Source organism: Ogataea parapolymorpha, chromosome VII, assembly GCF_000187245.1.
Source record: "Ogataea parapolymorpha DL-1 chromosome VII, whole genome shotgun sequence".
Classification (NCBI taxonomy): Eukaryota; Fungi; Ascomycota; class Pichiomycetes; order Pichiales; family Pichiaceae; genus Ogataea; species Ogataea parapolymorpha.
In genome coordinates, this window is record NC_027860.1 from 874026 (window position 1) to 898447 (window position 24422).

Sequence of the window (24422 nt, forward strand, 5' to 3'; positions counted from 1 at the left end):
AAAGCCAATCCAAAATTTGGATTATTCATTATGTTGTCACAGTTCGTCGCTCAATACTACGAAGAGCTGATCACGGCCATACAGGCCGCCATGATTAGCTATGCGATCTACTCACTTGTACTTTACCCTCTGTATTTCCACCCGCTAGCGGCAATTCCTGGTCCTAAAATATGTGCATTGACTAAATACTGGATTCTTTTTGTCAGCTGGTCAGAAAACCGCAACAGGTACGTTCACCATCTCCACAAGAAGTATGGACCCATAGTGAGGATTGGCCCCGAAGAGATTGATATCTCTGACCCCGATTATCTCAAAGATATCTATATCAATAATTTTGATAAGACCAGTTTCTACACACAATTTGCCAATTTCGGCTCTTTCAACACTTTTTCCACTGTCGAGAAAAAAACCCACAGAGACAGTAGGAAGGTGTCTGCGAAGCTCTACTCCAAATCCAATGTTGTTTCCAAGCCATTTCAGGCAAAAATAAGGGCCGTGATGAGCACTCTCCTTAAAATGCTGGACCAAAACCAGGACAGACGACTCAACACGTTCCATTTGTGGTCTGTCATGGCAATGGACACCATCACTAGTTTTTCGTTTGGCAACAAGGTGTGCAAGTCGCTGCTGGACGATTTTTTTGGGGAAGGAGAAGCAGTCATTAAAGCTTTTATGATCCAGTCGTCTTCGTGGTTTTGGACTACACAGATACCACAGCTGTACGACTTGGTGGTTCCTTCGTACGTTGGAAAGGCATCCAAAATAGCCTGTGACTGGATTAATAGCCAGTTCAGCGAATGTTTGGAGAAAGACCCTGGAAATACAAACACACTGGTTGGTGTCCTGATGGGGACGAATGGCGAAAAACTATTCGACGCTCGTCGAGCAAGGTCCGAGATATTCGACCACGTTGCCGCTGGCCACAATACCACGGGTACAACCCTTAGTTACGCTTTCTACGAGCTGGCTCGGGACCCCAAAAAACAGGAAAGACTCAGGGCCGAGCTCGCTGGTCTAAACGGAGGAAACCTTGCAAGCACCAATCACCAGTCGCTGCTATATTCCGACGTTGAGGAACTTCCATATTTATCGGCATTCACGCAGGAGGTGTTCCGTATTTATGCCGCCATCCCGGGCCAGGAGCCTCGTCGAGCTCCTAAAGGGGGCTTCCGCTGGAGAGGTTCCAAAGAAACATCATCGACATTCATTCCCGAAGGAACTGTCGTTGTCATGCAGCCATGGTCATTGCACCGCGACCCAACCGTCTTTGAGCACCCCGAAGTGTTCAATCCAGACAGATGGCTCGTTGATGACGAGCAAAAACTTAGAGCAATGAACAGACAGATGATGCAGTTTGGATCTGGCTCCCGTATGTGTCTAGGGCTGCATATTGCCACGTGCGAGATCAAACTATGTCTAAGCAATGTGATCAGCAGGCACGATGTGTCTCTAGTCGATGGGTATGACTACGAAGCCAACGCACAAATGAAAGATATCTATACAACGATTCCGAGATCTGGAGACATGCCTCTCAAATTCAGGGCTCTGGTGGTGTAGAGTTGTGTCCAAAGGCTAGACATTGAAAAAAAATTCGACTTTATCAGTCGACACTTACGTAAGGATCAGCGAAATAAATTTGTGAAAAATTATCTCTCTGAAAAGTATGTCTGGGTTCCCTGATCTAGCCACAGATGCTGTTTTGAAGCAGTCCGTGCCTGTCCCCGAGCACTTTCAAGAAGTGAAGGGTGTTGATTATTCGAAGCCTGAGAGTCGCAACGCCCGCGCCTCGGACCTCATCGACTCCATGAAGACCATGGGCTTCCAGGGCTCTTCTCTGGCCAAGGCTTGTGAAATCATTGACGAAATGAGGACCTGGAGAGGGAAGCACATTTCAGAACTTGCCGAACATGAGCGTAAAGGAGAGTTTGACGAGAACGGGTATCAGAAAACGACCATCTTCATGGGGTACACCTCGAACTTGATCTCTTCCGGTCTCAGAGATACCCTACGGTTCCTGGTCCAGCACAAGATGGTGTCCGCCATTGTTGCATCAGCTGGAGGAATTGAAGAGGACTTGATCAAATGTCTTGCTCCGACTTACATGGGCGACTTTGCTCTGCCTGGAAAACAGCTTAGAGATGACGGTATGAACAGAATTGGAAACTTGATTGTGCCTAACGACAACTATTGCAAGTTCGAGGAGTGGATTGTGCCCGTTCTGGACAAAATGCTGGAGGAGCAGGAAGCTTTTGCTGTCAAAAACGGCGCCAACGCTCTGGACGCGGATGTCCCTTTCTGGACACCATCCAAGGTCATTGATCGTTTGGGACAGGAAATCAACGACGAGTCCTCGGTGTTGTATTGGGCCCATAAAAATCAGATCCCCATCTTCTGTCCTGCTCTGACCGACGGCAGTATTGGTGATATGCTTTTCTTCCATACTTTCAAGGCTTCTCCTAAGCAGCTGAGAATCGATATCGTTCAGGATATCAGACGCATCAACTCTTTGTCCATGGAGGCCTCGCGCGCAGGAATGTTGATCCTTGGAGGTGGTCTGATCAAGCACCATATTTGCAACGCTTGCTTAATGAGAAATGGAGCAGACTACGCTGTCTATATCAACACCGGCCAAGAATTCGATGGCTCGGATGCTGGTGCTCGTCCTGATGAGGCTGTGTCCTGGGGAAAAATCAAGGCAGATGCCAAGAGCGTCAAGGTTTTCGCCGATGTCTCATTGGTGTTACCATTGATTGTGGCTGCTACTTTTGCGAAAGAATAATGCGGTTATAATAAATAAATAAATAGACAAACCTAGACTCGTTGCGTAACTTTGGCGTCCCATTCAGCAATTTTCGGCTTGGCAGTGTTGTACGTCACAAAGGCTCCTTTGGTCTGCGTGTAGTTGTAGTGGTGAACCTTATTCAGAGAATAGGTGATTGCTTTTTCTTCGGGCTTCAGTTTCGATGGAGGCGTATCTGTTCCGTATGCCAACCAGTAATGCCAACCAGGCTCAATGTGCGACACGTCGTAGTCCCAGAAGTTCTTGTACTCAACCCATCTTGTTCTCATATGAATTTCATCGGGGTCTTTGGTTTCGTAAAACTTATTCCCAAAATCGTCCTCGCCAACAAGAACTCCAGATTTTGTGTCATTGATCATAGCGATCTGGCGAAGAGACCTCTTGAGGCCGTTCCGCCAGATGTTTTTGACCGTCCTTGCGAAAGAAACAGACATGAAGATAATTCAAAAGTGGGGTACAGGTGTAAAGGTGCTCCTTTGAACTTTTTTTTGTTTGATCCACCCGCTACCGGGCCGGTGACTAATGTTACAAATTGGAAAATTTTTTTCAGCTTTTTTCAATCAATACTTTCCAACTCATCATCAATATGTACGTTGCCAGAATATCCAGAACCGCCGGCTCTAGAGCCGCTGCCGCTATATCCAGAAGAGCTCTCTCTAGCGCTACCAGATCTGTCAGACCAACCTTGACCAGAACCCAAGTTTCTGGTGTCAGAGGTATCAAGAAGATCAACTTTGGTGGTGTCGAGGAGATCGTCCACGAGAGAGCTGACTGGCCAAGAGAGAAGCTCCTTGAGTACTTCAAGAACGACACTCTTGCTCTGATTGGTTACGGTTCCCAAGGTTACGGCCAAGGTTTGAACTTGAGAGACAACGGTTTGAACGTCATCATTGGTGTCAGAAAGAATGGTGCTTCTTGGAAGGCTGCCATTGAGGACGGATGGGTTCCAGGTGAGAACTTGTTCGACGTCACTGAGGCCATTGAGAAGGGAACCATCGTCATGAACCTGCTTTCTGACGCTGCTCAGTCCGAGACCTGGCCTACCATCAAGCCATTGCTCACCGAGGGAAAGACCCTGTACTTCTCCCACGGATTCTCTCCTGTCTTCAAGGAGTTGACCCACGTTGTGCCACCAACCAACATCGACGTGATCCTGGCTGCTCCAAAGGGTTCTGGTAGAACTGTGAGATCGCTCTTTAAGGAGGGCAGAGGTATCAACTCTTCTTACGCCGTCTGGAACGACGTTACTGGTAAGGCCGAGGAGAAGGCCATTGCTCTGGCTGTTGCCATTGGATCTGGTTACGTTTACCAGACCACCTTCGAGAGAGAAGTCAACTCTGACTTGTACGGTGAGAGAGGATGTTTGATGGGAGGTATCCACGGTATGTTCCTTGCTCAATACGAGGTCTTGAGAGAGAACGGCCACTCTCCATCGGAGGCTTTCAACGAGACTGTCGAGGAGGCTACCCAATCCTTGTACCCATTGATTGGAAAGTATGGTATGGATTACATGTACGATGCATGCTCCACCACTGCTAGAAGAGGTGCTCTTGACTGGTACCCAGTCTTCAAGGACGCTTTGAAGCCAGTCTTCCAAAAATTGTACACTTCTGTGAAGGACGGCTCGGAGACCAAGAGATCTCTCGAGTTCAACTCTCAAGCTGACTACAGAGAGAGATTGGAGGAGGAGTTGCAGACCATCAGAAACATGGAGATCTGGAAGGTCGGAAAAGAGGTCAGAAAGTTGAGACCAGAGAACAACTAATCTATGTACAGAAGGTTTGGTCCTGAAGGACTTGGGTTTTGATATTTATTCCTTTATAGGAACGGCATGTTTGAAGAATAAACAGTTCGAAATATGATAAAATAACAATGTAGTTTTTTGATCCACTTTCCCGGTTTGGGTAATGAAATTTTCTGGACTGCAACTCGAGCTGTAAAATTTCCCCATTCCCCGAAACCTGGTGAAGTTTTTAACTTTTCACGTGACATATGACAATTCTGCAAGATCTGGCGAGAATGGCAAGAATGGTATAAAACAGCCATTCTCGCCCCATTGCTCTTCTCCATAACTTTTCATAATGTCAATTCCAAAGCCAGACAACGGAACCCTCAGACTCGGATCTATTGCTCCAGACTTCACGGCCGACACCTCTAACGGTCCAATTTCGTTCCACGAGTACATTGGCGACTCTTGGGCTGTTCTGTTCTCTCACCCAGACGACTTCACCCCAGTCTGCACCACCGAACTTGGTGCTTTTGCCAAATTGGAGCCAGAGTTCGCCAAGAGAGGTGTGAAGCTCATTGGTCTGTCTGCTAACGGTACCGACTCTCACAAGGCCTGGATCAAGGACATCGACGAGGTGACCGGCTCCAAGCTTACTTTCCCAATCATTGCCGACCCTAAGAGAGAGGTCGCTCTGAAGTACGACATGATCGACTACCAAGATGCTACCAATGTCGACGACAAGGGTGTCCAACTCACCATCAGATCTGTCTTCATTATCGACCCAAAGAAGACCATCAGATTGATCCTGACCTACCCAGCTTCTACTGGTAGAAACACTGCTGAGGTCCTGAGAGTCATTGACTCCCTGCAAACCGGTGACAAGTACAGAGTCACTACTCCTATCAACTGGGTTCCAGGTGACGATGTCATTGTTCACCCAAGCGTCTCCAACGAGGAGGCCAAGACCTTGTTCCCTAAATTCAGAACTATCAAGCCATACTTGAGATTGACCCCATTGGACGTGTCTAAATAAGTATTTAGTAATGATGCTTTGATTTAATGATATTTCTAGTTTATTTACAATCACGAGCTCAAAAGAAATTACGTGTATAAGTTTTTTTTTCTAATTTTAGCCGTGATCTTGGATCAGAAGCCAAGCACCCTTTCCTCTGTACTTATACCTATGAAAACAAAAGCACCTTCGTCACGGGGGTCAGTGATAGACATCCTCGCATGGATCGTTTTGCTGGTGACTTTGGTCTTTTTTGTGCTGACCCCGATTTTGCTAAATAAACAAGTCCCATCTTTGGTTGCCTTATCCGATGACCGAACCACCGATGCAGGGGTCGTCAAATTCCGCTTGATCAGAAAAGACGACAACAACAGTACTTCCAGCAGTTCCGGTGATTGGAGCGACAGCAGCTCCACCGATTCAGGATACTCGGAAACTTCCGATGATGACCCAACTTCGTCATTCTCTTACTCATCGTCGTCGTCGTCCTCATCGTCATCGCACACGACGCATTTATCTAGCTCATCAGAGGAGTCCAGCAGCACTCATAGCTCAAGCAACGAGCCATCGACCTCCCAGTCGTCGACGATCTCGAGTACTGCTTCCAGCTCACACACCTCTGACACACCCAACAGTCAAACAACCAACCGGACCACGCAAAGCTCCTCGTCGGCATCTTCCTCGACAACGCCATTTTCTTCGAGTTCCTCATGGTCTTCGAACTCAGACGGTGGCCAGTCGTCCTCCGATCAGAGTACTCAGAACGAGTCTTCTTCCAGTGACCGGTATTCCTCGACTTCCAATACCCAGCCATCATCTACCGCATCGAGCTCACTCTCGACATCATCATCTAGCTCCACAAGCACATCGCGTTCTGAGTCAACTACAAAGTCCTCATCGTCAACCTCATCATCTGTAGACGCTTCCTCCACATCCTCAGCGTCTTCTCAAACCTCGGAAGTGTCTGTGTCGTCCTCGACGTCTGCGTCGTCTTCGTCCACAGTGGCCAGAGCCTCGTCGTCCCCCTCGTCCTCCGTAAACGTTAGCACAGATCGGTCGTCTGGTGGTCTTTCGTCGAGGAACAAAAAAATTGTGATTGGAGTGGTCATTGGACTTGGTGTGCCGCTGCTACTGCTGCTCCTGCTTGCACTGTTCTTCATCTACAAGAAACGGAGACCAAACACTGACTACTATGTTGACTCCAACGGCCGTATGGTGGGTCTGATGGAGAGCGGCTGGCTGTCGAAGCTGGCATTCTGGAATAGAGACAAAAACAGGGGCGATTTCGGCGACGATGACGATGAGGATTTGAGCGGTTTCAATAAACAGTCAACAGGAGAGACAGGATTTGTGGTGAATAGAGCCAAGACTGTGAGACACACCAATCCCGGTACCACTTTTTAATTAGGGCAGGTTAAAGATTGCATTTATATAGCATAACGATATGAATTAGAGAATATAAAACAACACAGGGAGGATGGCAGCGAGGCTGACCTGGTTTCGCACGCCGGCTCCTGCGAAAGTCAGGACGGTTTGGGCTGGTGTAGTAGATGAAGAGCTGACGAAAGAGTAGTCTGCAAGAGACGACAGCCTAGGTGCGTGTGATTTACTAACAGACTGCACAGAGCTGCTGGTAGAAGGAGTCACAAGGGCAGGGTAAGTGCTGGTGTAAGTAGAAACAACTGTGAATATAGTGCTTCCCGAAGAAACGTAGGCTGAGGTAGAGCAGGAACAGTCTTCGGTGATGGTTTGTGTGGATTGGGTGGCCGGTGTTACAGATGTCACCTCTTGAGGAGTAAGGGTGGAAGGTGATGGAGTCTGAGAGGAGGTAGTGACAGTAGTGCTTTCTGGGGCTGATTCTGTGCTGCAGCTCAGTGTCTCCGTGACCGTGTTTCCGGTGTGCACGGTCGTTTCGTAGGTGCTAGGTGTTTCTGGAGTGCTGGTGGTGATCCAGGTTGAAGCGAGCGTACTTGAGTGGCTCTCAGGAGTAGAGGAGCTTGAAATGGAGGAAGTAGAGGAGCTGGAGGCGGTCGTCACCTGCCGTGGAGAGGTCGATGAGGTTGGAATAGTTAGGGTGGAGCTTGTGTTCTTGCTCGTTGAAGTGAGCGTCGACTGTGGTGTTGCAGACGATTCGTGGCTGGAGACAGTGACAACCTCAGGGCTTGGCGGTGTGCTTGTGCAGATTGTGCACGTGGTCTCGGTGGTAGTTTCAAAGCTGGAGACAGCAAAGAAGCACACGTAATTGGTCACCACAGAGACGGTGGTCCAGTCGCCGCTGGAAATGCTTGTGGGATAAGTTGTGGTAACCAATGATCCGGAGCAAGACTGTGTTGAGGAGCTGGAGCTGAAGCTGGATGTGCTGGCTATAGACGAACTGCTTGTGCTTATTGGGGTTGAAAGAGGCGTAGTGGATGTGGACTGGCTGGAACTGCTAAACGTGCTGCTAGGAGTTGATGAGGTCGAAGTGGTTGAGCTGGTGCTTGAGCTGGAAACTGGGCTCGAAGTCTCAGGAACCACACTGCTTGAGGTGAAGCTTGTTGATGTGCTTGTTGTCAGCGTGCTGCTAGACGAAAATGTGGAGCTGGTGAAGCTTGAAGAGCTGTGGCTGGAGCTAGAGCTTGTGCGGGAACTGAAACTGGAACTGGAACTGGAACTGGAACTGGAGCTTGGGGTGCTAGAGCTGCTCGTGCTGGTGCTGCTTGTTGACAAAGAGGTGGAAGTTGTAGTCAAAGAGCTGCTGCTGCTTGTGCTCGAATGAGTGCAGAGAGAGCAGCTGGTGACCACATTCTGGTCCACGTCAACCTGAGCCAAGCCAACTTGTTGTTTGTCTAGATCAAGCACCAAGTAAATGCTCGTAAGGAACGACTGGCCCAACACAACAACGCCGTCAATTTGAGTCTCTGTCACTGTCAGGTAACAGGTGTCGGACTCCTGGAAAAATAGCTGATTCGCCTGGACTTCGATAGCAGTGCTGCCAAAAACGAGTTTATAGCTCAAGTCAGTGGTCTCAATTGTGCCACAGTCAACTGTCCACAAACCACTGTTCTGGTCAACGCTGGCTTGCAGATCGTCTGTTATTTGTCCCAGAACTTCAGAAGGCACGTAGGAGAGAACAGAAGCAGTGTCGATATAGCCGGTCTGTCCACTGGCGAGCTTAGAGCCAGATGAGGTTTCAATCGTGTCCAGTGAAATAAAATATTTACCATTTGTCTTGTCGGTCTGGTAACTAATCAGGTCAACATAAGTCAAGCTGCCGGAATAAAGAGAACTGTCTGTGCCACCAAACTTGATCTTACCAGGAGATCTATTGTTCTGCAGCCAAATAGACACAATCCTGCTTGAAATTTGGCCAGCATTATAGAGCGCCTCAATAAAAGAGCTCGAGCTGCCGAGTCCCAAAGATGCGCTGTAGCCGACCTGGTTGGTGGTGGCGACTCCAAATTTCAAGCTGTCGATTCCCAGGGAGTCAAGAAACACCTTGTCTGAGCCATAGACTCCTGACACAGTCATGTCAGTGACAAAGTCCTGGAAACAAAACTCCTCGGTCGAGGATATGAAAGTGTTTGATAAATTAGTGTTGAATTGGTCAGACCAGACCCAAGAGTCGTCTTGAGCAGAGTTGATAACGAACGAAAGGTTGGTGAAGTAGTCCCCTACAACACCTTCAATCTCATAGTAGTTGCCCAGTCGATTCTGAATGGTCAGTTCGGTGCTGTCGCGCTTAGAGAGCGGAAGTGCCTGCACAAGAGGCAGAAAAGTAACTAAATGAGCGAATTTCATAGCACTGGTCAATGGCACAGGAACCAAGACTTCTTGGTCTTTATATAATTCTGACAGGTAGTCTGAAACTCGTGGTTCGAATTCTATTATTGGAATCGGAGCTAGAACTTGTCAAGTTAGTTCTGGTACCTCATGTCAGATCCGATTCCTCGGCCAAATAAGGAAACCTGGCCAGGTACAAGGAGGAATTGGGCTCCAAAAAACTTCCCATTCCGTCCATTCAATGAGCTGCAACGTTTGAAGTTTGTCAGACAGTCTCTCTCGGTTTGAAACATTCACTAGCCGGTCGCTAATTATTTTCAACGAGATACAATAAATCTGATTTTTTTCCTATTTGGGATTATCAATAGCTTTATTATCTAATTATCATTTAAAAATGTCTTTAGCTCATAACAATAAGCAAATCCCTCGTTGTCAGCAGGAAACCAGTTGCTGACCTTGCGCGCCCAGCGCTGGTGTTCAAGTTTCCAGCTTCTGTACAGATCGTCCGATATGCGGAAGTGCTCGGTATGGGCTGTTTTGGGAGCATTTTTAGGCTCTTTCTTTCTCTTTGGTGGATCTTTAATGGTATCATCAAAATTTGCAAAAGGGTCATCTTCGTACTTGCCTGTCATGCTGACCCAGCGAAGCTTTTCGTCGTCGTATACCATGTTTCCGACAACTTGCAAATTCTTGCTACTCTGACTTCGTGGCATCGAGGACTTTTTTAACAGCGCGGGCCTTCTCGACATCTGTGACTCAAACAGACTCAAATCCTCTTCGTTTCCCTGCCACTTCATTTCATCTGGATCGTAGACCATGCCGCCCATGACTTGACGAGCCCTGGCGCGTCCCAGAGATCGGATCATCTTGAGCTTCCCTTCCTTGGTTAATCGTGTGCTGTTAGTCACTGACGGATCTGCAAACTGAGTGCGACGAGAACGGGTATCCTTTTCGGCATATTTAGACAGGTCTAGAGCGCGACTCTTGCGTTTCAGCTTTTTGTAATCGGATAGAGTGATGGTCAAGTCTTCTGGAAAATCGTCAATTTCGTCGAACTCTGATGTATATTTCTTAACGCGCGTCATCGGCATCAGGTCCATCGTTGACATAGTACGATGTAAAGAGCGCGAAAGACTCGAGCGAGGAATGTCCATTGTCGAGGACGACTTGCGGAGCGAGCGGCGACCGAATTCGTTTGAAAGAATCGGAGTTGAGGACTTGTTGCGCACTTTTTTCGGGCTCACCACTTTGAAATGACGAATGTTTTGTGGCCCTGATGGTTTGAAGTCATCGAACTCTTCTTCATAGGTACGTTTATCGTCCAGGTATAATCTGGAAGCGCGTCGCGTGAGATCTGCTAACTTCTCCGCCTGTTGGCGACGAAGCTCCAATTTTTGGGCCAAATTAAGATTCTGCTCCAGATCATCAAAGTCTTCAGCATAGTCGCTGTGTTCTGTATCAGACTCCACGAACTGAGAGCTGTTGGCGGATATGCTGCTGAATCCCGACGAGATAGAATGGCTGCTTTGAGAGCGCGATGCGAATGTGTCCTTGTGTTCTCTTCTTTGCTTCAGCCGCTCGCCAAGGTCCATGTTCTCAAATTGCTCCCACTGATCGTCTTCAAAGTCGTCATCTTTGTATTTTGCGAGCAGCTTGGATTTTTTGGTTTTCAGTAATCTTTGAGGCGCGTGTTCCGACTCAGTTTCACGTACCGTCGAAAGCTGCGATCTGCCAAACATGTCATCCAGCCGATGCTGGCTGAGCTGTGGCCGGAGTTGTTTGGCGCTCGGTTTGCGTATAACCGACGTTCGAAAATCGTCGTCCATGAATTGGTTACAAGTAAATAAAAACAGTAAATAAACACTGATGGCTGTGCCGCAGTGGCTGGTGCAAAATATTTACAACTTTCCGCATATAGCAAGCTCAACATAATAATTCATAATAATTCGTACATTTTGTTCTAATACACAAATAAACAACCTCATATATTTATATTTGAGCAGTGACGTGTAACAAAACGGATTTGTGGACATGCTAGCGTCCAATAAAAGACATGGCATGGTTCTATCAGGCTCCGCAAGCCCTACTGGGTCGCCTGCCCCAACCGTGCCTTCGTTCGGTTCTCATAAGAGAATCAGCAGACTTCCAACCAAATCAGGTTCTCTCTCGTTAAATGAGCTTCTGCAAGAAAACCGTTCTTTTGAGATATACCAGGATAACCGTGGAGACACATTGAGCCGGCTCAGAGGTGCTCCTACTGCGGACAGAAAACGGGCTCTTGCGGAAACAACAATAAACAAGTTGTCAGAACGAGAAGACAAAAAAAACAATCGGTTGTCCACCCTATCACTTGCCACCACCTCCTCGGTATCAACACGATCCACTGGTTCGAGCTTGAAATCGATAGCTCATAGAATAGCGGGTGCTGTGAAGGGAGATTGTAAAGATGCTGCCGAGAACGCGGAAAACACTATTGTTGATACCCAAACAATTCCTAAAGATGATCCCGAGTCCCCGCAGCTCAAGAAAAAGTCGTCCTTTTTCAGACTCAGACACTCCATTTCGCTAAGATCGCTTACGTCCCGCGACGAACCTACGCTTTCTTCTTCCTCCTCTCGCAGACTTACCCTCAACAATTTGAGAAAATCGTTCATTGGTGGTACAGCCAATAATTCCAGAATGTCGGTTGACATCTCTTTACCGGTGCCTAACCAAACTTCGAGGGACAAAATTAAAAACAAACTCAGGAACTCTTCGTCTTTGCTCTCCATTTCTTCTTTCATGTCCACAGGAAGCAATCGCACTCGCTGTGAAAACAAAGAAGTTTTTGCTATTCGTGCTGAAGAGTACGATTCTCTTCAGCACAAGTTACTTTTGAAGCTTTGCAATCAACAACGTGTTGTGTCGTTCAACGCGTTAATGAACAAAATGCTATCCAAAGCCAAGGTTTTGGAAAAACTCACCGACTCTTCCTACAGTGAGGTCTTCCTTGAAAGAGACTCTCATACTGGGGATCCTCAAAGCGTCTGGAAAGTTATTTCGTTTGGCGACGAGGATCTGAATCAGCCAACACTGAAAGAGTTAATTCAGGAGCAAAGTATCACCATGGCCATGTCGTCTGTGCCGGGTTTCATCAAGATGAAATCTGCAACCGTTGTGAGAGGCCCAATGCCATCCGAATTATTGCAACTGTGGGATAAGTACAATCACAAGTACGGCTCCAACAACGCACGGCCAGATGAGTACTCCAAAAATCAGCTTCACCTCATTATCCGTCTGGAGTATGGAGGGCAAGATTTAGAACATTTTGAGCTCAAAAGTTGGACTCAAGCATTAGAAATCTTTGTCAGAATTGTTGAGATTTTGAAAAGAGGACAAGACGCTTATGAATTCGAGCACCGTGATTTGCATTGGGGTAACATCGTCATCAAAGAACGGTCTGCTGGCAGCGCCAGCGCTGCCACCACTCAGGACTCTTTAGCTGAATTAACTCTCGATGAGCAAAGCTCTGTCGAAGTAAAGCTCATTGATTACACCCTATCTAGAGCCAAGATTGGTGGACAAACTATGTTCACAGGCCTTGATTCTCCTCACTTTTTCAAAGGCAAGGGCGACTATCAGTTCGATGTTTACAGAATGATGCGTCAGCAACTCTCCGGACAAAGTGAAGCAGATATCGACTGGTCTGTTTATAGTCCATCTACCAACCTACTCTGGCTCCACTATGTGGTGGACAAATTACTTCACCACAAAAAGTTAAAGCCGTTGAGACTGAATCCGCTTACCAGATCCGCAAGCTATCTAAACATGAACAATTTAACGCAGGAAGCTGACAACTACGAACAGCTTGTTCAGCTTCACAAACTGTTGGATCCTACTCGCAAGAAACGCAAATTTGGGTCGCTTGACGGAATTCTGGAATGGATCAGATAATTTGGTATTTAAGTCATTGCTTTGGGATTAGTGGTGTATTGAGGGTTACTTTTTTGATGTATTAATTAACTTTTTCTTTAGAAGGCGGTAGTGGTCTTGGCTCGGTGAGGACTTTGACGAAATCCACCAGGATCCAAAAAACCCTGTTCACACAGAAACACCAAACGTAAATCCCCACGGAGCCTCTGGCTAAAAAGGGCAGATTTATGATCAATGCGTCTATGACCCAAGGAAATGTGCCTGGTCTGGTGTAAAAAAGACTTTTGCGAGCGTACCATAGTTTTAATGCGTTTATGGGCAGCGTAGTCAATAATTGCAATGCTCTGGAGACATAATTGTCTATAGATGATTTCTGGCCTGAGAGCGCGTGCTCTTCTTTCTTTATTTGCTCGGCTAACGCATCGTATTTTCTGTTGAGTTTTGTCCATTTAGCGTAATTGTCTTGCGCGCTGATCGCGTTCCTTTCCTTGTTAACGGCCAATTGCTCTGACTTGAGTTTCATCAGCTTGTTATATTTTTCAGTCAAGAACAGTTTCAAGAACACAACATACACCGCCCCTTGGATCCTCTCCTTGGTCACAATTGACACCAGGTTCGACAGGATTGTCAACCCAGTGATGACCAAAAACAGTGTTTGCAATTGCATGGTGAAAATTTTGACCGCAAGATAAAATAAAAAAAAGTTTAAAAGAACACTGTATACTCCTAAATGAATATCTCCAACGACTTAGAGTCGAACTCGAGTGAGGAGATGGACAGTTGGATCTCCCAGTACTGTTCAATCTTTGGACACGACTACTTTGTGGAAGTTGCACCAGAGTTCATCGAAGACGACTTCAACTTAACGGGGTTGAGCTCAGTTGTTCCGTTCTATAGAGAGGCACTGGATGTTATTCTGGATCTGGAACCCGAAGTCCCCATCAAAGTATCCAACGTTCCACTGGTGGAGCATGCTGCCCAGCTACTATATGGATTGATTCATGCAAGATTCATTCTCACCAAACAGGGATACCATCTCATGGCAGAAAAATACGAACAGAAAGTATTCGGAACCTGTCCGCGATACTACTGCGAAGGAATGCGACTCATACCTATTGGACGCTATGACCAGACTGGAATCGAGACCGTGAGACTGTACTGTCCATGCTGTAACGATATCTATCTACCTTCGTCGTCCCGCTACTTGAACATCGACGGTGCATTTTTCGGGACCTCCTTTGCTGGTCTTTTCATCAAAATGTTTCCCGAAATCGAGAGACAGTGTCAACAGCGACTCAACAAGCAATACGAACTCAAGTTGTTTGGATTCCGCATTAATGAGAGAGCGGCCTCAGGGCCTCGTATGAAGTGGCTCAGGCAGGTTCCCAGAACTAAAGAGGAAATAGAGGAGTTTGACAAATGTGAGTTTGAGCTCCCTCAGGACGATTACAGAGAAGACACAGAGCGCGACGAGCATGACGGAAGTGAGAGCGTCATGAGTATAGCCCAAGAAGAAGAAGAGCAGTAGCACAATAGATATATAACTGGAGAGCTCAATTTATGAAATGAAGAACGACAAAATGCAATGCCAAGCTGGCAAATATATAGTCACCCAATGCGCGTTCTGGAGTGATTCCTTTGAACACGGTTTTGTTGGCATCCAAACTTTGTAACCTCAACGACACTGTAAGCACAAATTGCGCCACGGTTGCAATAAATCCTCCCAAAAATGCATTGAAGGGGAAGTTTCCGACCAGCAGGCAGAAAATAAACTGCCAGATACCGAGGCACACCAGAAACACCAGGAAAGCGTCGATCAAGCGTAACTTTTGGTTGTCCTTTGTTTCCGAAATATAACTGTTGAACGAGATCTTCATGGAATTACCCAGCTCCTGAAAGAGCGAAACTGCATTTGCTGTAGGTTCTGCAGCAACAGAGCTGCCCTGTTTCTTTATAACAGGCGCACTTTTTGACTTGGCGTCTTTCTTTGCCATACGTGGAATAAATCAAATAAATTAATAAACTAAATTATTTTCATTTATGGAGAAAAAGACAAAGCTGCCGCCAAAGGGTGCCGTCCTGATCGATCAATTGCCGAACAACGCAATAGAGAACGAGCTACGGAGTGACACGGTGGTGGTAAAGAGTCCGCCTTCTTTACGCATTGTCCCACCTATTAACTTCTGTCCTGTCGAGAAACATTTATACAGATCCGGTCAGCCATCCGCTATCAACCACTCGTTTCTCCAACAGCTCCATTTGAAGTCTGTGATATGGCTTGCTACTGAAGAGCCCCAGGATACATTCCTAAGATTTATGGAGGAAAATGATATCAACTTATTTTGCAATTTGGGTTACGACTCTATAGATTCTAATTCTTGGGACGGGCTTTCGGAATCCTCTATAAAACAAGCATTGGAGATCATTTCGGACAAACGCCATTACCCATTACTTGTTTGCTGTGGTATGGGAAGACACAGGACCGGAACAGTGATAGGCTGTCTACGGAAACTACAAGGCTGGAACCTTGCCAGTGTCAGCGAAGAGTATAGACGTTTTACAGGAGTGCGAGGAGGTCGTATTCTCGTCGAATTATTGATTGAAGCGTTTGATGTGAGCACTATAGAAACAAGAAAAGAGGTTGCTCCGGAATGGTTGCTTAGATGACGGGAAGGGCCAGATTTTTATTCAGTCTTTCTTTCTCGGCGCTGTCTGTAGCGTTCCTGCGCCATTTGCACAGCCAGTTGCTCTCTTCGCCGCTGGGCGTTGCACTGCTCCCACGCAAACGTTGCGCCCAACATCAGCCCTCCAAATCCCCAATTGGCAGCTTTACGTATGTCTTTATGGTATAGGAACATCACGGACGAAAACACAAATAAACACGAAAAGCCTGCCAACCCGGCATCTCGGAAGCATGGTATCGCCATTAGATTAGACGGGTAAAAATCGGACCAACTCAGATTCGATAAAATCCTCTTCATCTCCCTCGACTGAGTTGTGTGCTGTGGAGCCGGTTTCTGGTGATCTGTGTCAAACTTTGGTGGGACATCCTCTAGAAATATTTTTTGATCCGTTTTATCCTTTCCATTACTTGTAGTCTCCTCTTCGGCTGACTGTGTCGACCGTTTCCCAAATGGCCAAACCATGAATAATTTTAATATTTTTCTTCCGACGCGACGATAAGCACTAGACGACGTTTCAAACTAAAATACATAATTCATCTATAGATTTATCAGCATGGGCGAGTCTCCCACTAAAAGAATTTCGGGACCAGTGCCAATAGTGCGACGCGATTCCGATGTTCGCAATGCAAGCCGTAATACCAGCAGAAGGACATCAATGGCTAGACTTGCAGCATCGCCTTTGGTGTCTGGAACGCCTTTATCTGTCCTCAATCAGAAACGGCCTGATTCTCCTAGCTCTTCTGTGATTGACGATAGAGCCAGCCCTGGGACTGGGCACAGGAATCCCTCCGCTCAAGCATATCCATCTCTTTCTACTTCCGGGTCATCGGAGGCAGAAGATACCTCTATTCTGGGACGTGCTGAGCCACAGGTAGACATCCCCCTATCATCTTCCCACAGTTCTTCAATAGACGATCCTACATTGTGGAAAAATGTTTCCAAACACTTAGCTACTGATGCAAATGGTTCGCTCAAGCTTGCAGGTGGCGACATTACGAGAGATCTTTATACACTTCCTGCTAAGAAAAACAACTTGAGACGGTCACGCAGTTTGACCGGTGCAGATTTGCCTGGAGAACGCCGTGGCTCTGCGGCATCACAAATTCGTCTTCCAGGAGGCTTCAGAAGGCAATTCATTCTTCACAAGAACTCAAAGTTTGGTCACCAGCTGTCCAAGCCAACATTCTTCACCAGGAACTTCCTAGAGTTCCTGTCCATTTATGGGCATTTTGCTGGTGAGGATTTGGAAGATGAGGATTATTTGGCTTGTTCCTATGTTATTGACAAGGATACTGATGAGGAGACTCCTCTGTTGGAGCCCCGGACTCATGGGGGTACTGCATCGACGCTGAAATCATTTTTCCTGCTTCTCAAATCGTTTGTTGGAACAGGAGTACTATTTCTACCTCGCGCATTCTACAACGGTGGCATTCTGTTTTGCACGTTAACACTGCTTTTTTTCGGAGTCTTGTCATACTGGTGTTACTACATTCTTGTGTTGACGAAGGTGAAAACTAGGGTGTCCTCATTCGGTGACATTGGAATGACTCTTTACGGAAAAAATATGAAGCTGCTCATCCTTAGCTCTATCATTCTTTCTCAGATTGGTTTTGTCGCTGCATACACCATTTTCACTGCTGAGAATCTTCGCGCGTTCACAGTCAACTTTTTCAACGTGGACATCTCACTTGGCAAGTGGGTTGTAATGGAATGTGTGGTATTTATACCACTTTCATTGATTAGAAACATTACAAAGCTATCACTAGCGGCCCTTTTAGCGAATATATTTATCATGAGCGGTCTGGTTACCATATTTTACTATGCTTCACTGGACCTCATAGAAAATGGACCGGCACATGTTGAGTTATTCAATCAAGACAAGTGGTCACTCTTCATTGGTGTGGCTATATTCGCATTTGAAGGAATTGGCTTAATCATTCCGGTGCAAGAGTCGATGAAGCATCCAGAACAATATCCAAAAGTTCTGGGCGCCGTCATCATCGTGTGCTCCATTCTATTTATTGGGATAGGCTCCTTGGGATACATGACTTACGGAGATCAGGTCAACACAGTGGTGATCTTGAACCTTCCACAGTCGTCCATCGCAGTGAGATCTATCCAATTGTTCTATGCCATAGCTATTCTTCTTTCTGCTCCGCTACAATTGCTGCCTGCAATTAGAATCATTGAGTCTAGAATCTACAAAAGGCGGTCTGGAAAGACCGACTCTGCTACAAAATGGTCCAAAAACATGTTTCGCACATGCATGGTGGTTGGGACAAGTCTTATAGCATACTTGGGGTCGTCCAACCTAGACCAATTTGTGTCCTTTGTTGGTTCGTTCGCCTGCATTCCCTTGGTGTACATGTATCCTCCAATGCTGCATTACAAGATCTGTGCCCATACGAGATTTATGAAGGCCCTTGACATGAGCCTGGTAGTTTTGGGAGGAGTGGCCATGTTATACACGTCCTACCAGGTGATTGTAGGATAGAAATATTTTTATATAATCGACCAATAATTTAATTTTGTCAAATTCATCCGTCATGGGACGTTCTTTTTATTCCGACGAAGAGGATATTTTGCCCACTCCAGGGCTTAACCAGCCAATTCCTAAGGAGCTCAGCAGAAAAGAAGATCTACTCAGAAATCCACATAAGCAAGTTGTGGACGGAAAAGTCATCAGTACCAATAGCACACTAGAGAAATACGCCAAACAAGCCCGTGAATATGCTGTTCAAAAGCTGGACATATTCGATGCCGAGTACAAGAATCTTCATGCTGCATATCTGAATGAAAAGCGCAATGCGATCGATAAGTATCACCAACTCGTGGCCGAGCCTGTTCTTCCTTCCGGATTGTACATTTTGACCGCTATGCTCACAGGTTCGATCATGGTGCGCACCAGGTCTCTGCCTCTTCGGTTTGTGACTCCTGTGGCTTTTGGATTAATCGCCACGGAGTACCTGATGCCAAAGACTCTGCAAAATACTACAGGCTGGTTGAGTTCTCTCTCTAGAGAACATTTCCCAGAAGTCAACAAGCAAATAGACGAAGCTGCCAAACAAGTTTCTGGTTGTATGTCTGATATAGAGAAGACACGCTCCAAATGGAGGCAGTCACTTACAGATAGCGTCAGAAGAACGAGGGAGGAGGTTCTTCAGTGGACTCAGGATAAAAAATGATGTATTATTTACTCTCGTTTGAATACACTCATAAACTCGAAAATTCCACCCATGTCGACGTAGCGGCGTCCACACTCTGTCAGGTACTTGTCGACCACCCTCTGGTGTGTTTTGAATAATTCTCTATTCTGTTCCACGAGCGCATCCAACTCTCCCTGGTTCATTGGCAAAAGTTTGTTTTCCTTGTCTTCAACTCCAAGATCGGCCGTCAGTGGCTTCAACAGGCGTTTCTTGGCCTTATCGACATCGAACAAGCTCATGATGTATAGTAACTGGTTGTAGAGCTGTTTGTCCGGATAAGTATATCTCATGATACCCTTACAGCCATAGGCCTTGCCGTTTTTGCCGATACACCGTCTTCCGTAAACAGAAACCTGGCGTGTCTTGACACCACAGTCGTCGCAGACGAGCCAACCAGCGTAGTAGGCGGAAATCTCGCGGCGCAAAAAGTGCTCCAACTGGGAAGAGATAGCCAGTGGTGCCAAGACGTGCTGACACGACAGACACTTGACCCCGGAAAAAGTGACCTGGTATCTTTTGGACGCCTGGATTCCACCAAATTCAAAAGACACGCGACAAGACGTACATCTTAGAGCCAGTGGCTTGCAATCACGGAACCTCTCACTGTCTGAAATTGTAGAGTCCAATGGTTGCAATTCAGCGGAAACGCGATCTTGCACAAATCTTGCACGAGCCTCGTATTTGCGAGCATCCAGCCCAAGAGCTGTTGCCATGCGGACAACATCGTTGCCCTCGATCCGTTCCAGGAGTCTTTCTATTGGAGCAAAAATCTGTTTCTCCAGATAGTAATAAGGATCAGGTCTGTACTGCGAAGGGTTGGCTAAAATTTCACTTATAGCACGCGCGCGATCCGCGACAGAGTCCCCGTCGTCCTGTCCTTTGTCTGTAACCACAAACGTCATGACACTTCCAGCACGAACGAGTTTGCCTTGTTTTCTGAGTCTCAGAGCCACTTGAACAGCTGGCATGGACTTGCCTCCGGGATATTGCTCTGGATCTTTGGATAATCTGGTATTTATGGTGAGCTTGTGCATCGGAATTTGGTTGTCTGTCAGTTTGTTTCTAACATCTTCCAAGTGAGCGTAGATCTCATTTAAGGCATCCTCAGGATCTGCGTCGCCCAGGATTTTCTCCAAAACAAATGTGGAGGTCTCTTTTGAAAGTGGACAGAACTCACGACGTCTCATATCCAACCCTTTGACCTCCAAGACTGTTTTTTCGAGACCCGAAGCATCCATGCTAGCGTTCATTGCTGCGTATTTCTTTTTCGAGTGCAACAGAAGTCGTTTGAATACGTTATCAATATCGATCTCGAGCAATCTGTACCGCTCGTTGACTTTAATTTTGAAGTCGTCACCGATCTTTATAGCGTCCTGAAAGTTATCTGAACCAGTGTCGATCATGACAGAGTCGGTGTCACCGTAGACAACGCGCAACCCAATGCTTTCTGCCAGCTGACGCGTATCCATCAGAATCTCTCTTCCTCTGTTAGTGACAAGCATCGCGAGCGGCTTGGCATAAAATCGAGAGTTGACGTAACCCAGACAACCATACATTGAGTTTGCAGTCAGCTTTAATGCCTGTTGCTTGATATCATACTGAGCTTTCTCCACAGCTGTTGCTCGAGGATCTTTCAGCAATTTCTTGACCTCCCGACGCCTGTTGACCAGCTGCTGTAGCAGACGTGGGAGAACTCCTTGCGCAACGTCTGATGGAGGAACATTAGGAAGATCATTGTCTCCCAAATTTGATCTGTTGACAGTGGTGAAACAGATGTTGAACTCCTGAATAATCGATGGATAAAGCGAGTTGAAATCCATGACCAATATATAGTTCTTGTGAAGACCCTTTTCGGGCTCGAAAACTAAACCACCTTGGTATTTCGTCTTCTTGTTAGACGTCGCAGCGCTCTCATCTCCATCCTGTTCCAGAGCAGCCGCTGCTGCAGCCGCCTGTCTTTGTGATCGGGTTTCTTTGTCTGGAACGATGTATCCATTTTTAGTGAACTCGTGCAGCAGGATATACTCATTTCTTCCTGCTCTCGTTCCTCCAAGCGTGTGTGCCCATGCGTTTCCTGCAAGGTTGGTCAGCTGTTTTGAAAGCGACAAGATTTGCACCCTAAAGGCGACCTCCGCTATAATTTTGACGCTCATGCTATTCTCATTGAAAGCGGCAAGGAGCAGGTTTGCGTCCTCGGCAAATTGAGGATTTGCAAGATTCACATCCATCGGCATAAACTTCTTCTTGCACACGATGTCATACATCTCGGGAAGATCCCAAGACTGACATTTAGAAGTCAAAGATTGGCCCATCTCGTTCGCAATGTCGCAACATAGTCTTCCTGCAAATATCTCCTTCAGGTAAAACATGTTATTACGCCCAGATCCCTTGCCGTACCTGTCGGGCCACTGCTTTCTGTTCCTGCGTCCAAAGGTAGACCATTGAGAGATTTTCAGGTCGTGCATCCGCCGCATCAGCACGTCCAACACAGCAGCGTCCAGTCTGTGTCCTATGAAAACGTCAGGGTCTGTTTTCTTGATCATGGCTGCAAGACAGTTCAACAGAGTGCGCTCGTTATTGAAACTCCGCAGCGGAACGTTTCGTTTAGCAGCCAACTGTGAGAGCCCAGGTGGCAGGGCCAAAGAGCCACCAACAGGACGAACAAGAGTCAAAAGCTCATCTGGAACCGCATCTTCCGGCATTGGTGTGTCCTGGTGGACGTTTCGGTACACGGCAAAAGAGACGGATCCAATTTCCTGCTTGCCTTCTTTGAGGTTTGTCACTGGCTGGATGTTGATGCTGAGCGCCGTGAGGTCTGGAGCGGGCATGTTTGTCTCTATTGGTTTTATTTGTGCCGGGTCAGCAACAGCGACCTCCACCTGGCAGTGAGACGAGTTCTTGATAGCAGAAAAGTCTGCTCCCTTGATTTCCAGCCAGCATGGGCCCATCACGTTCCGCTGGACCACAAAAGTCTCAAAAATATTGGCATTTGCTCCGAATACGTGACGGAACGTTTCTCCTTCCAAGGTCGATGGTAAAACAGTGTTTCTTGACTTTGGTGTTTGGAAAGGTAGCAAGACTTTCAAGTACTCGGTTTCTTTTGGAATGTTTTCAAGCTCAAAAGCCCATTTCTTGGTCTCCGGCTTGGCCTTGATCCGATCAAGCCCGAACTTGTCCAGCAAAAGCGGGATGATCTCCTCGTGCACGTCCATGGCAGTAGGCGGTGGACCGTCGTCCTCGTCCAGCCTCGATTCACGCGGCAAAAAATATATTTCTCGACTAATGCCATTGACTTGAACCACACAGCTAACATGTCTGCCGTCCAATGTCTTGACTTTACCAAACAAAAGCAGGCTGTTGTCCACCTCCGCATAGTCCATCCAAAACATCTGTAAGGTTTCGGAGTCGGCGACTTGTGACTCGTCCACTTTCTCGAAAGTGCTATTAATCATTGAAGTTTCTGACGCGTCTCTAGTTGGCGAAGACGTTGCAATTTCAGCCACTTTCTTCTCCTTTAGCTCCCTTGTTGAGCTCAGATTCACTCTCTGCACGTCCGCCCGCGCTGTCTTCAATGTTGTGACGTCGATTTCATCGTCCGAGCTGAACTCCTCATCTTCCTTGATTGCGGCCTTGATTGGTGAAGACGGCGTCTCGATCTTCGAAGCGCTTGAAATATCAGACTCAGGAGCATATATCTCGTCCTCAGAGCTAAGCTTCACTCTTTTCGCAGGGACTTCCTCCTCAAACATGAGCTTTTTCACGTCAAGCGGTTTCACAGGTCTCACTCTGTCGGATTTGAGTGAGGAAAACACGTCCGTCCGTTTCTTCACGTTAAACATCGGCGTGCTTCGAGCCTTGCTACTTGCCTGTGCCGTGAAGTCGCTCAAAATGTCGTCAAGATTGTCAACTTTGCGTTTTGGCTTGTTCTCAGTCTCTGCTCCCTTGAAAAAGGAGGATATCTGGGGCGTGTCGCGCTTGATTTTGGCGATCTTTTTGCGTTGTCGAATCTCGGGCTCGTCTTCGTCTTCGCTCGCGTACTCATTCGCACCGTCCCAATCGTCTGCACCTGTTTCTGCGTACCCGTTGCCAGAATCATCCACGATGAAATCGTCATTCAGAAGCTGATGCTGTTTGTGCTGGCGGAATTGCTGCTCATCGACCTCCTCATAGATGTCCTCGTAGCCATCTTCCTCGTCAGAGAGCTTAATTCCGGCCCGAGCAGCCCTTAATCTTGCCCGCTTATCGTGTTTCATACTCTACGCGACGCGTCAAGAAAATTCAGATTCGAAAAATATATTCTGGGCCCCAGCCGGTTTCTGCAAGATTTCACCGCCACTTGCGCCACAAAAAAAGATTACTTCCCTTAGTTTAATGTCGTTTGCCAACTTGGATCTTGAGGCCCAAAAACAGGCTCCAGGCAATGGGAGCACATCCGGCCCCACAGATCAGTTCAACAGGATAAGTTCCCAGCTGTCGGATCTGATCTCCAACATCTCAAAATTCGATAAATTGCAGCAACAGCTAGGTACAAAAAAAGACACTCTTAGTCTGCGAGACAAGCTGTCATCACTAGTCAAAAAATGTAACTCTCTGCATTCAGAAATTGACCAAAGCTTGTCATCACTGGAGAAGAGTCCAGAGGTGATAAATAATTCGACTTTGCAGTACACTAAACAGAAGCTCAAAGCGCAATGTGCAGAAATGTTCCGCAATTACCAATTGGTTCAGCGAGCGTACAATGAGCGGCTTCAGTCCGTGGTAGTCAATGAAGAGTACGAAAACAACAAAAATGACGCCAACCCTGCCGAAACAACTCCTCTTCTTCAGCAGCAGCAGAAGACCCAGATCACTAACGCGGAGCTGGAATTTCACGAGTCGGTTATACAACAAAGAGAGCAAGCCATCGATAACATATCCCGCGGTGTTCAGGATATCAATAAGATTTTTCAGGACCTGAATGAAATGGTCAACCAGCAAGGCGAGCAGATCGATACAATTGAGGACAATTTATTAACATATACCAGCGATAACCGCGTTGCACATCGTGAGCTTGCTAAGGCGGATGCGTACCAAAAGAAAAAAAGAAAGTGGACATGTATATTGTTGGTCGTGCTGGTGGTGGTTTTATTGATCTTGATAGCTCTTATGAACTAAATAGAGGAGGCTGTGCGCGAAGGCGTTTCCACACTTTCTGTATCTGAGCCATATTCTTTCTGGTCATTGATCCAGTCCGAAACCCGTCTTCTTCTCACCATAGTGCTGTCGTCGAACACTGTAGCTGAATCTCCCAAACATTCCGCCTTTGCTCTCATTCGTT

At 46.8% G+C, this 24422-nt stretch overlaps 17 protein-coding genes across 17 annotated transcripts; 11 read left to right on the plus strand and 6 right to left on the minus strand.

The window, feature by feature from the left end:
- Positions 1-30: 30 nt before the first annotated feature.
- Positions 31-1557, plus strand: HPODL_02874 (Lanosterol 14-alpha-demethylase; the record flags this gene model as incomplete). The annotated part of the gene is made up of 1 exon (XM_014077199.1): positions 31-1557. The coding sequence occupies one exon, from the start codon at positions 31-33 to the stop codon at positions 1555-1557; it is 1527 nt and encodes a 508-aa protein (XP_013932674.1).
- A 106-nt stretch (positions 1558-1663) lies between these two features.
- Positions 1664-2779, plus strand: HPODL_02875 (Deoxyhypusine synthase; the record flags this gene model as incomplete). Its single annotated transcript, XM_014077200.1, has 1 exon — positions 1664-2779. The coding sequence occupies one exon, from the start codon at positions 1664-1666 to the stop codon at positions 2777-2779; it is 1116 nt and encodes a 371-aa protein (XP_013932675.1).
- A 32-nt stretch (positions 2780-2811) lies between these two features.
- Positions 2812-3234, minus strand: HPODL_02876 (uncharacterized protein; the record flags this gene model as incomplete). Its single annotated transcript, XM_014077201.1, has 1 exon — positions 2812-3234. The coding sequence occupies one exon, from the start codon at positions 3232-3234 to the stop codon at positions 2812-2814; it is 423 nt and encodes a 140-aa protein (XP_013932676.1).
- Positions 3235-3386: 152 nt separating this feature from the next.
- On the plus strand, positions 3387-4565 carry HPODL_02877 (Ketol-acid reductoisomerase, mitochondrial; the record flags this gene model as incomplete). The annotated part of the gene is made up of 1 exon (XM_014077202.1): positions 3387-4565. One exon carries the CDS (start codon positions 3387-3389, stop codon positions 4563-4565), a length of 1179 nt encoding a protein of 392 aa, XP_013932677.1.
- Positions 4566-4881: 316 nt separating this feature from the next.
- Positions 4882-5562, plus strand: HPODL_02878 (Mitochondrial peroxiredoxin PRX1; the record flags this gene model as incomplete). Its single annotated transcript, XM_014077203.1, has 1 exon — positions 4882-5562. The coding sequence occupies one exon, from the start codon at positions 4882-4884 to the stop codon at positions 5560-5562; it is 681 nt and encodes a 226-aa protein (XP_013932678.1).
- A 1110-nt stretch (positions 5563-6672) lies between these two features.
- HPODL_02879 (uncharacterized protein) lies at positions 6673-6945 on the plus strand (the record flags this gene model as incomplete). Its single annotated transcript, XM_014077204.1, has 1 exon — positions 6673-6945. One exon carries the CDS (start codon positions 6673-6675, stop codon positions 6943-6945), a length of 273 nt encoding a protein of 90 aa, XP_013932679.1.
- Positions 6946-6990: 45 nt separating this feature from the next.
- On the minus strand, positions 6991-9321 carry HPODL_02880 (Rhizopuspepsin-2; the record flags this gene model as incomplete). Its single annotated transcript, XM_014077205.1, has 1 exon — positions 6991-9321. One exon carries the CDS (start codon positions 9319-9321, stop codon positions 6991-6993), a length of 2331 nt encoding a protein of 776 aa, XP_013932680.1.
- Positions 9322-9680: 359 nt separating this feature from the next.
- HPODL_02881 (Protein byr4) lies at positions 9681-11129 on the minus strand (the record flags this gene model as incomplete). Its single annotated transcript, XM_014077206.1, has 1 exon — positions 9681-11129. The coding sequence occupies one exon, from the start codon at positions 11127-11129 to the stop codon at positions 9681-9683; it is 1449 nt and encodes a 482-aa protein (XP_013932681.1).
- A 205-nt stretch (positions 11130-11334) lies between these two features.
- HPODL_02882 (germ cell associated 2 (haspin)) lies at positions 11335-13236 on the plus strand (the record flags this gene model as incomplete). Its single annotated transcript, XM_014077207.1, has 1 exon — positions 11335-13236. One exon carries the CDS (start codon positions 11335-11337, stop codon positions 13234-13236), a length of 1902 nt encoding a protein of 633 aa, XP_013932682.1.
- A 61-nt stretch (positions 13237-13297) lies between these two features.
- HPODL_02883 (uncharacterized protein) lies at positions 13298-13882 on the minus strand (the record flags this gene model as incomplete). Its single annotated transcript, XM_014077208.1, has 1 exon — positions 13298-13882. The coding sequence occupies one exon, from the start codon at positions 13880-13882 to the stop codon at positions 13298-13300; it is 585 nt and encodes a 194-aa protein (XP_013932683.1).
- Positions 13883-13945: 63 nt separating this feature from the next.
- On the plus strand, positions 13946-14743 carry HPODL_02884 (Beta regulatory subunit of casein kinase 2, a Ser/Thr protein kinase; the record flags this gene model as incomplete). Its single annotated transcript, XM_014077209.1, has 1 exon — positions 13946-14743. The coding sequence occupies one exon, from the start codon at positions 13946-13948 to the stop codon at positions 14741-14743; it is 798 nt and encodes a 265-aa protein (XP_013932684.1).
- Positions 14744-14768: 25 nt separating this feature from the next.
- On the minus strand, positions 14769-15209 carry HPODL_02885 (oligosaccharyltransferase complex subunit epsilon; the record flags this gene model as incomplete). Its single annotated transcript, XM_014077210.1, has 1 exon — positions 14769-15209. One exon carries the CDS (start codon positions 15207-15209, stop codon positions 14769-14771), a length of 441 nt encoding a protein of 146 aa, XP_013932685.1.
- Positions 15210-15255: 46 nt separating this feature from the next.
- On the plus strand, positions 15256-15882 carry HPODL_05353 (putative tyrosine-protein phosphatase OCA1; the record flags this gene model as incomplete). The annotated part of the gene is made up of 1 exon (XM_014077211.1): positions 15256-15882. One exon carries the CDS (start codon positions 15256-15258, stop codon positions 15880-15882), a length of 627 nt encoding a protein of 208 aa, XP_013932686.1.
- A 570-nt stretch (positions 15883-16452) lies between these two features.
- Positions 16453-18393, plus strand: HPODL_02886 (Vacuolar transporter, exports large neutral amino acids from the vacuole; the record flags this gene model as incomplete). Its single annotated transcript, XM_014077212.1, has 1 exon — positions 16453-18393. One exon carries the CDS (start codon positions 16453-16455, stop codon positions 18391-18393), a length of 1941 nt encoding a protein of 646 aa, XP_013932687.1.
- A 52-nt stretch (positions 18394-18445) lies between these two features.
- Positions 18446-19084, plus strand: HPODL_05354 (uncharacterized protein; the record flags this gene model as incomplete). Its single annotated transcript, XM_014077213.1, has 1 exon — positions 18446-19084. The coding sequence occupies one exon, from the start codon at positions 18446-18448 to the stop codon at positions 19082-19084; it is 639 nt and encodes a 212-aa protein (XP_013932688.1).
- An 8-nt stretch (positions 19085-19092) lies between these two features.
- HPODL_02887 (DNA polymerase alpha catalytic subunit A) lies at positions 19093-23358 on the minus strand (the record flags this gene model as incomplete). Its single annotated transcript, XM_014077214.1, has 1 exon — positions 19093-23358. The coding sequence occupies one exon, from the start codon at positions 23356-23358 to the stop codon at positions 19093-19095; it is 4266 nt and encodes a 1421-aa protein (XP_013932689.1).
- Positions 23359-23476: 118 nt separating this feature from the next.
- HPODL_05355 (Conserved hypothetical membrane protein) lies at positions 23477-24259 on the plus strand (the record flags this gene model as incomplete). Its single annotated transcript, XM_014077215.1, has 1 exon — positions 23477-24259. One exon carries the CDS (start codon positions 23477-23479, stop codon positions 24257-24259), a length of 783 nt encoding a protein of 260 aa, XP_013932690.1.
- Positions 24260-24422: the final 163 nt, after the last annotated feature.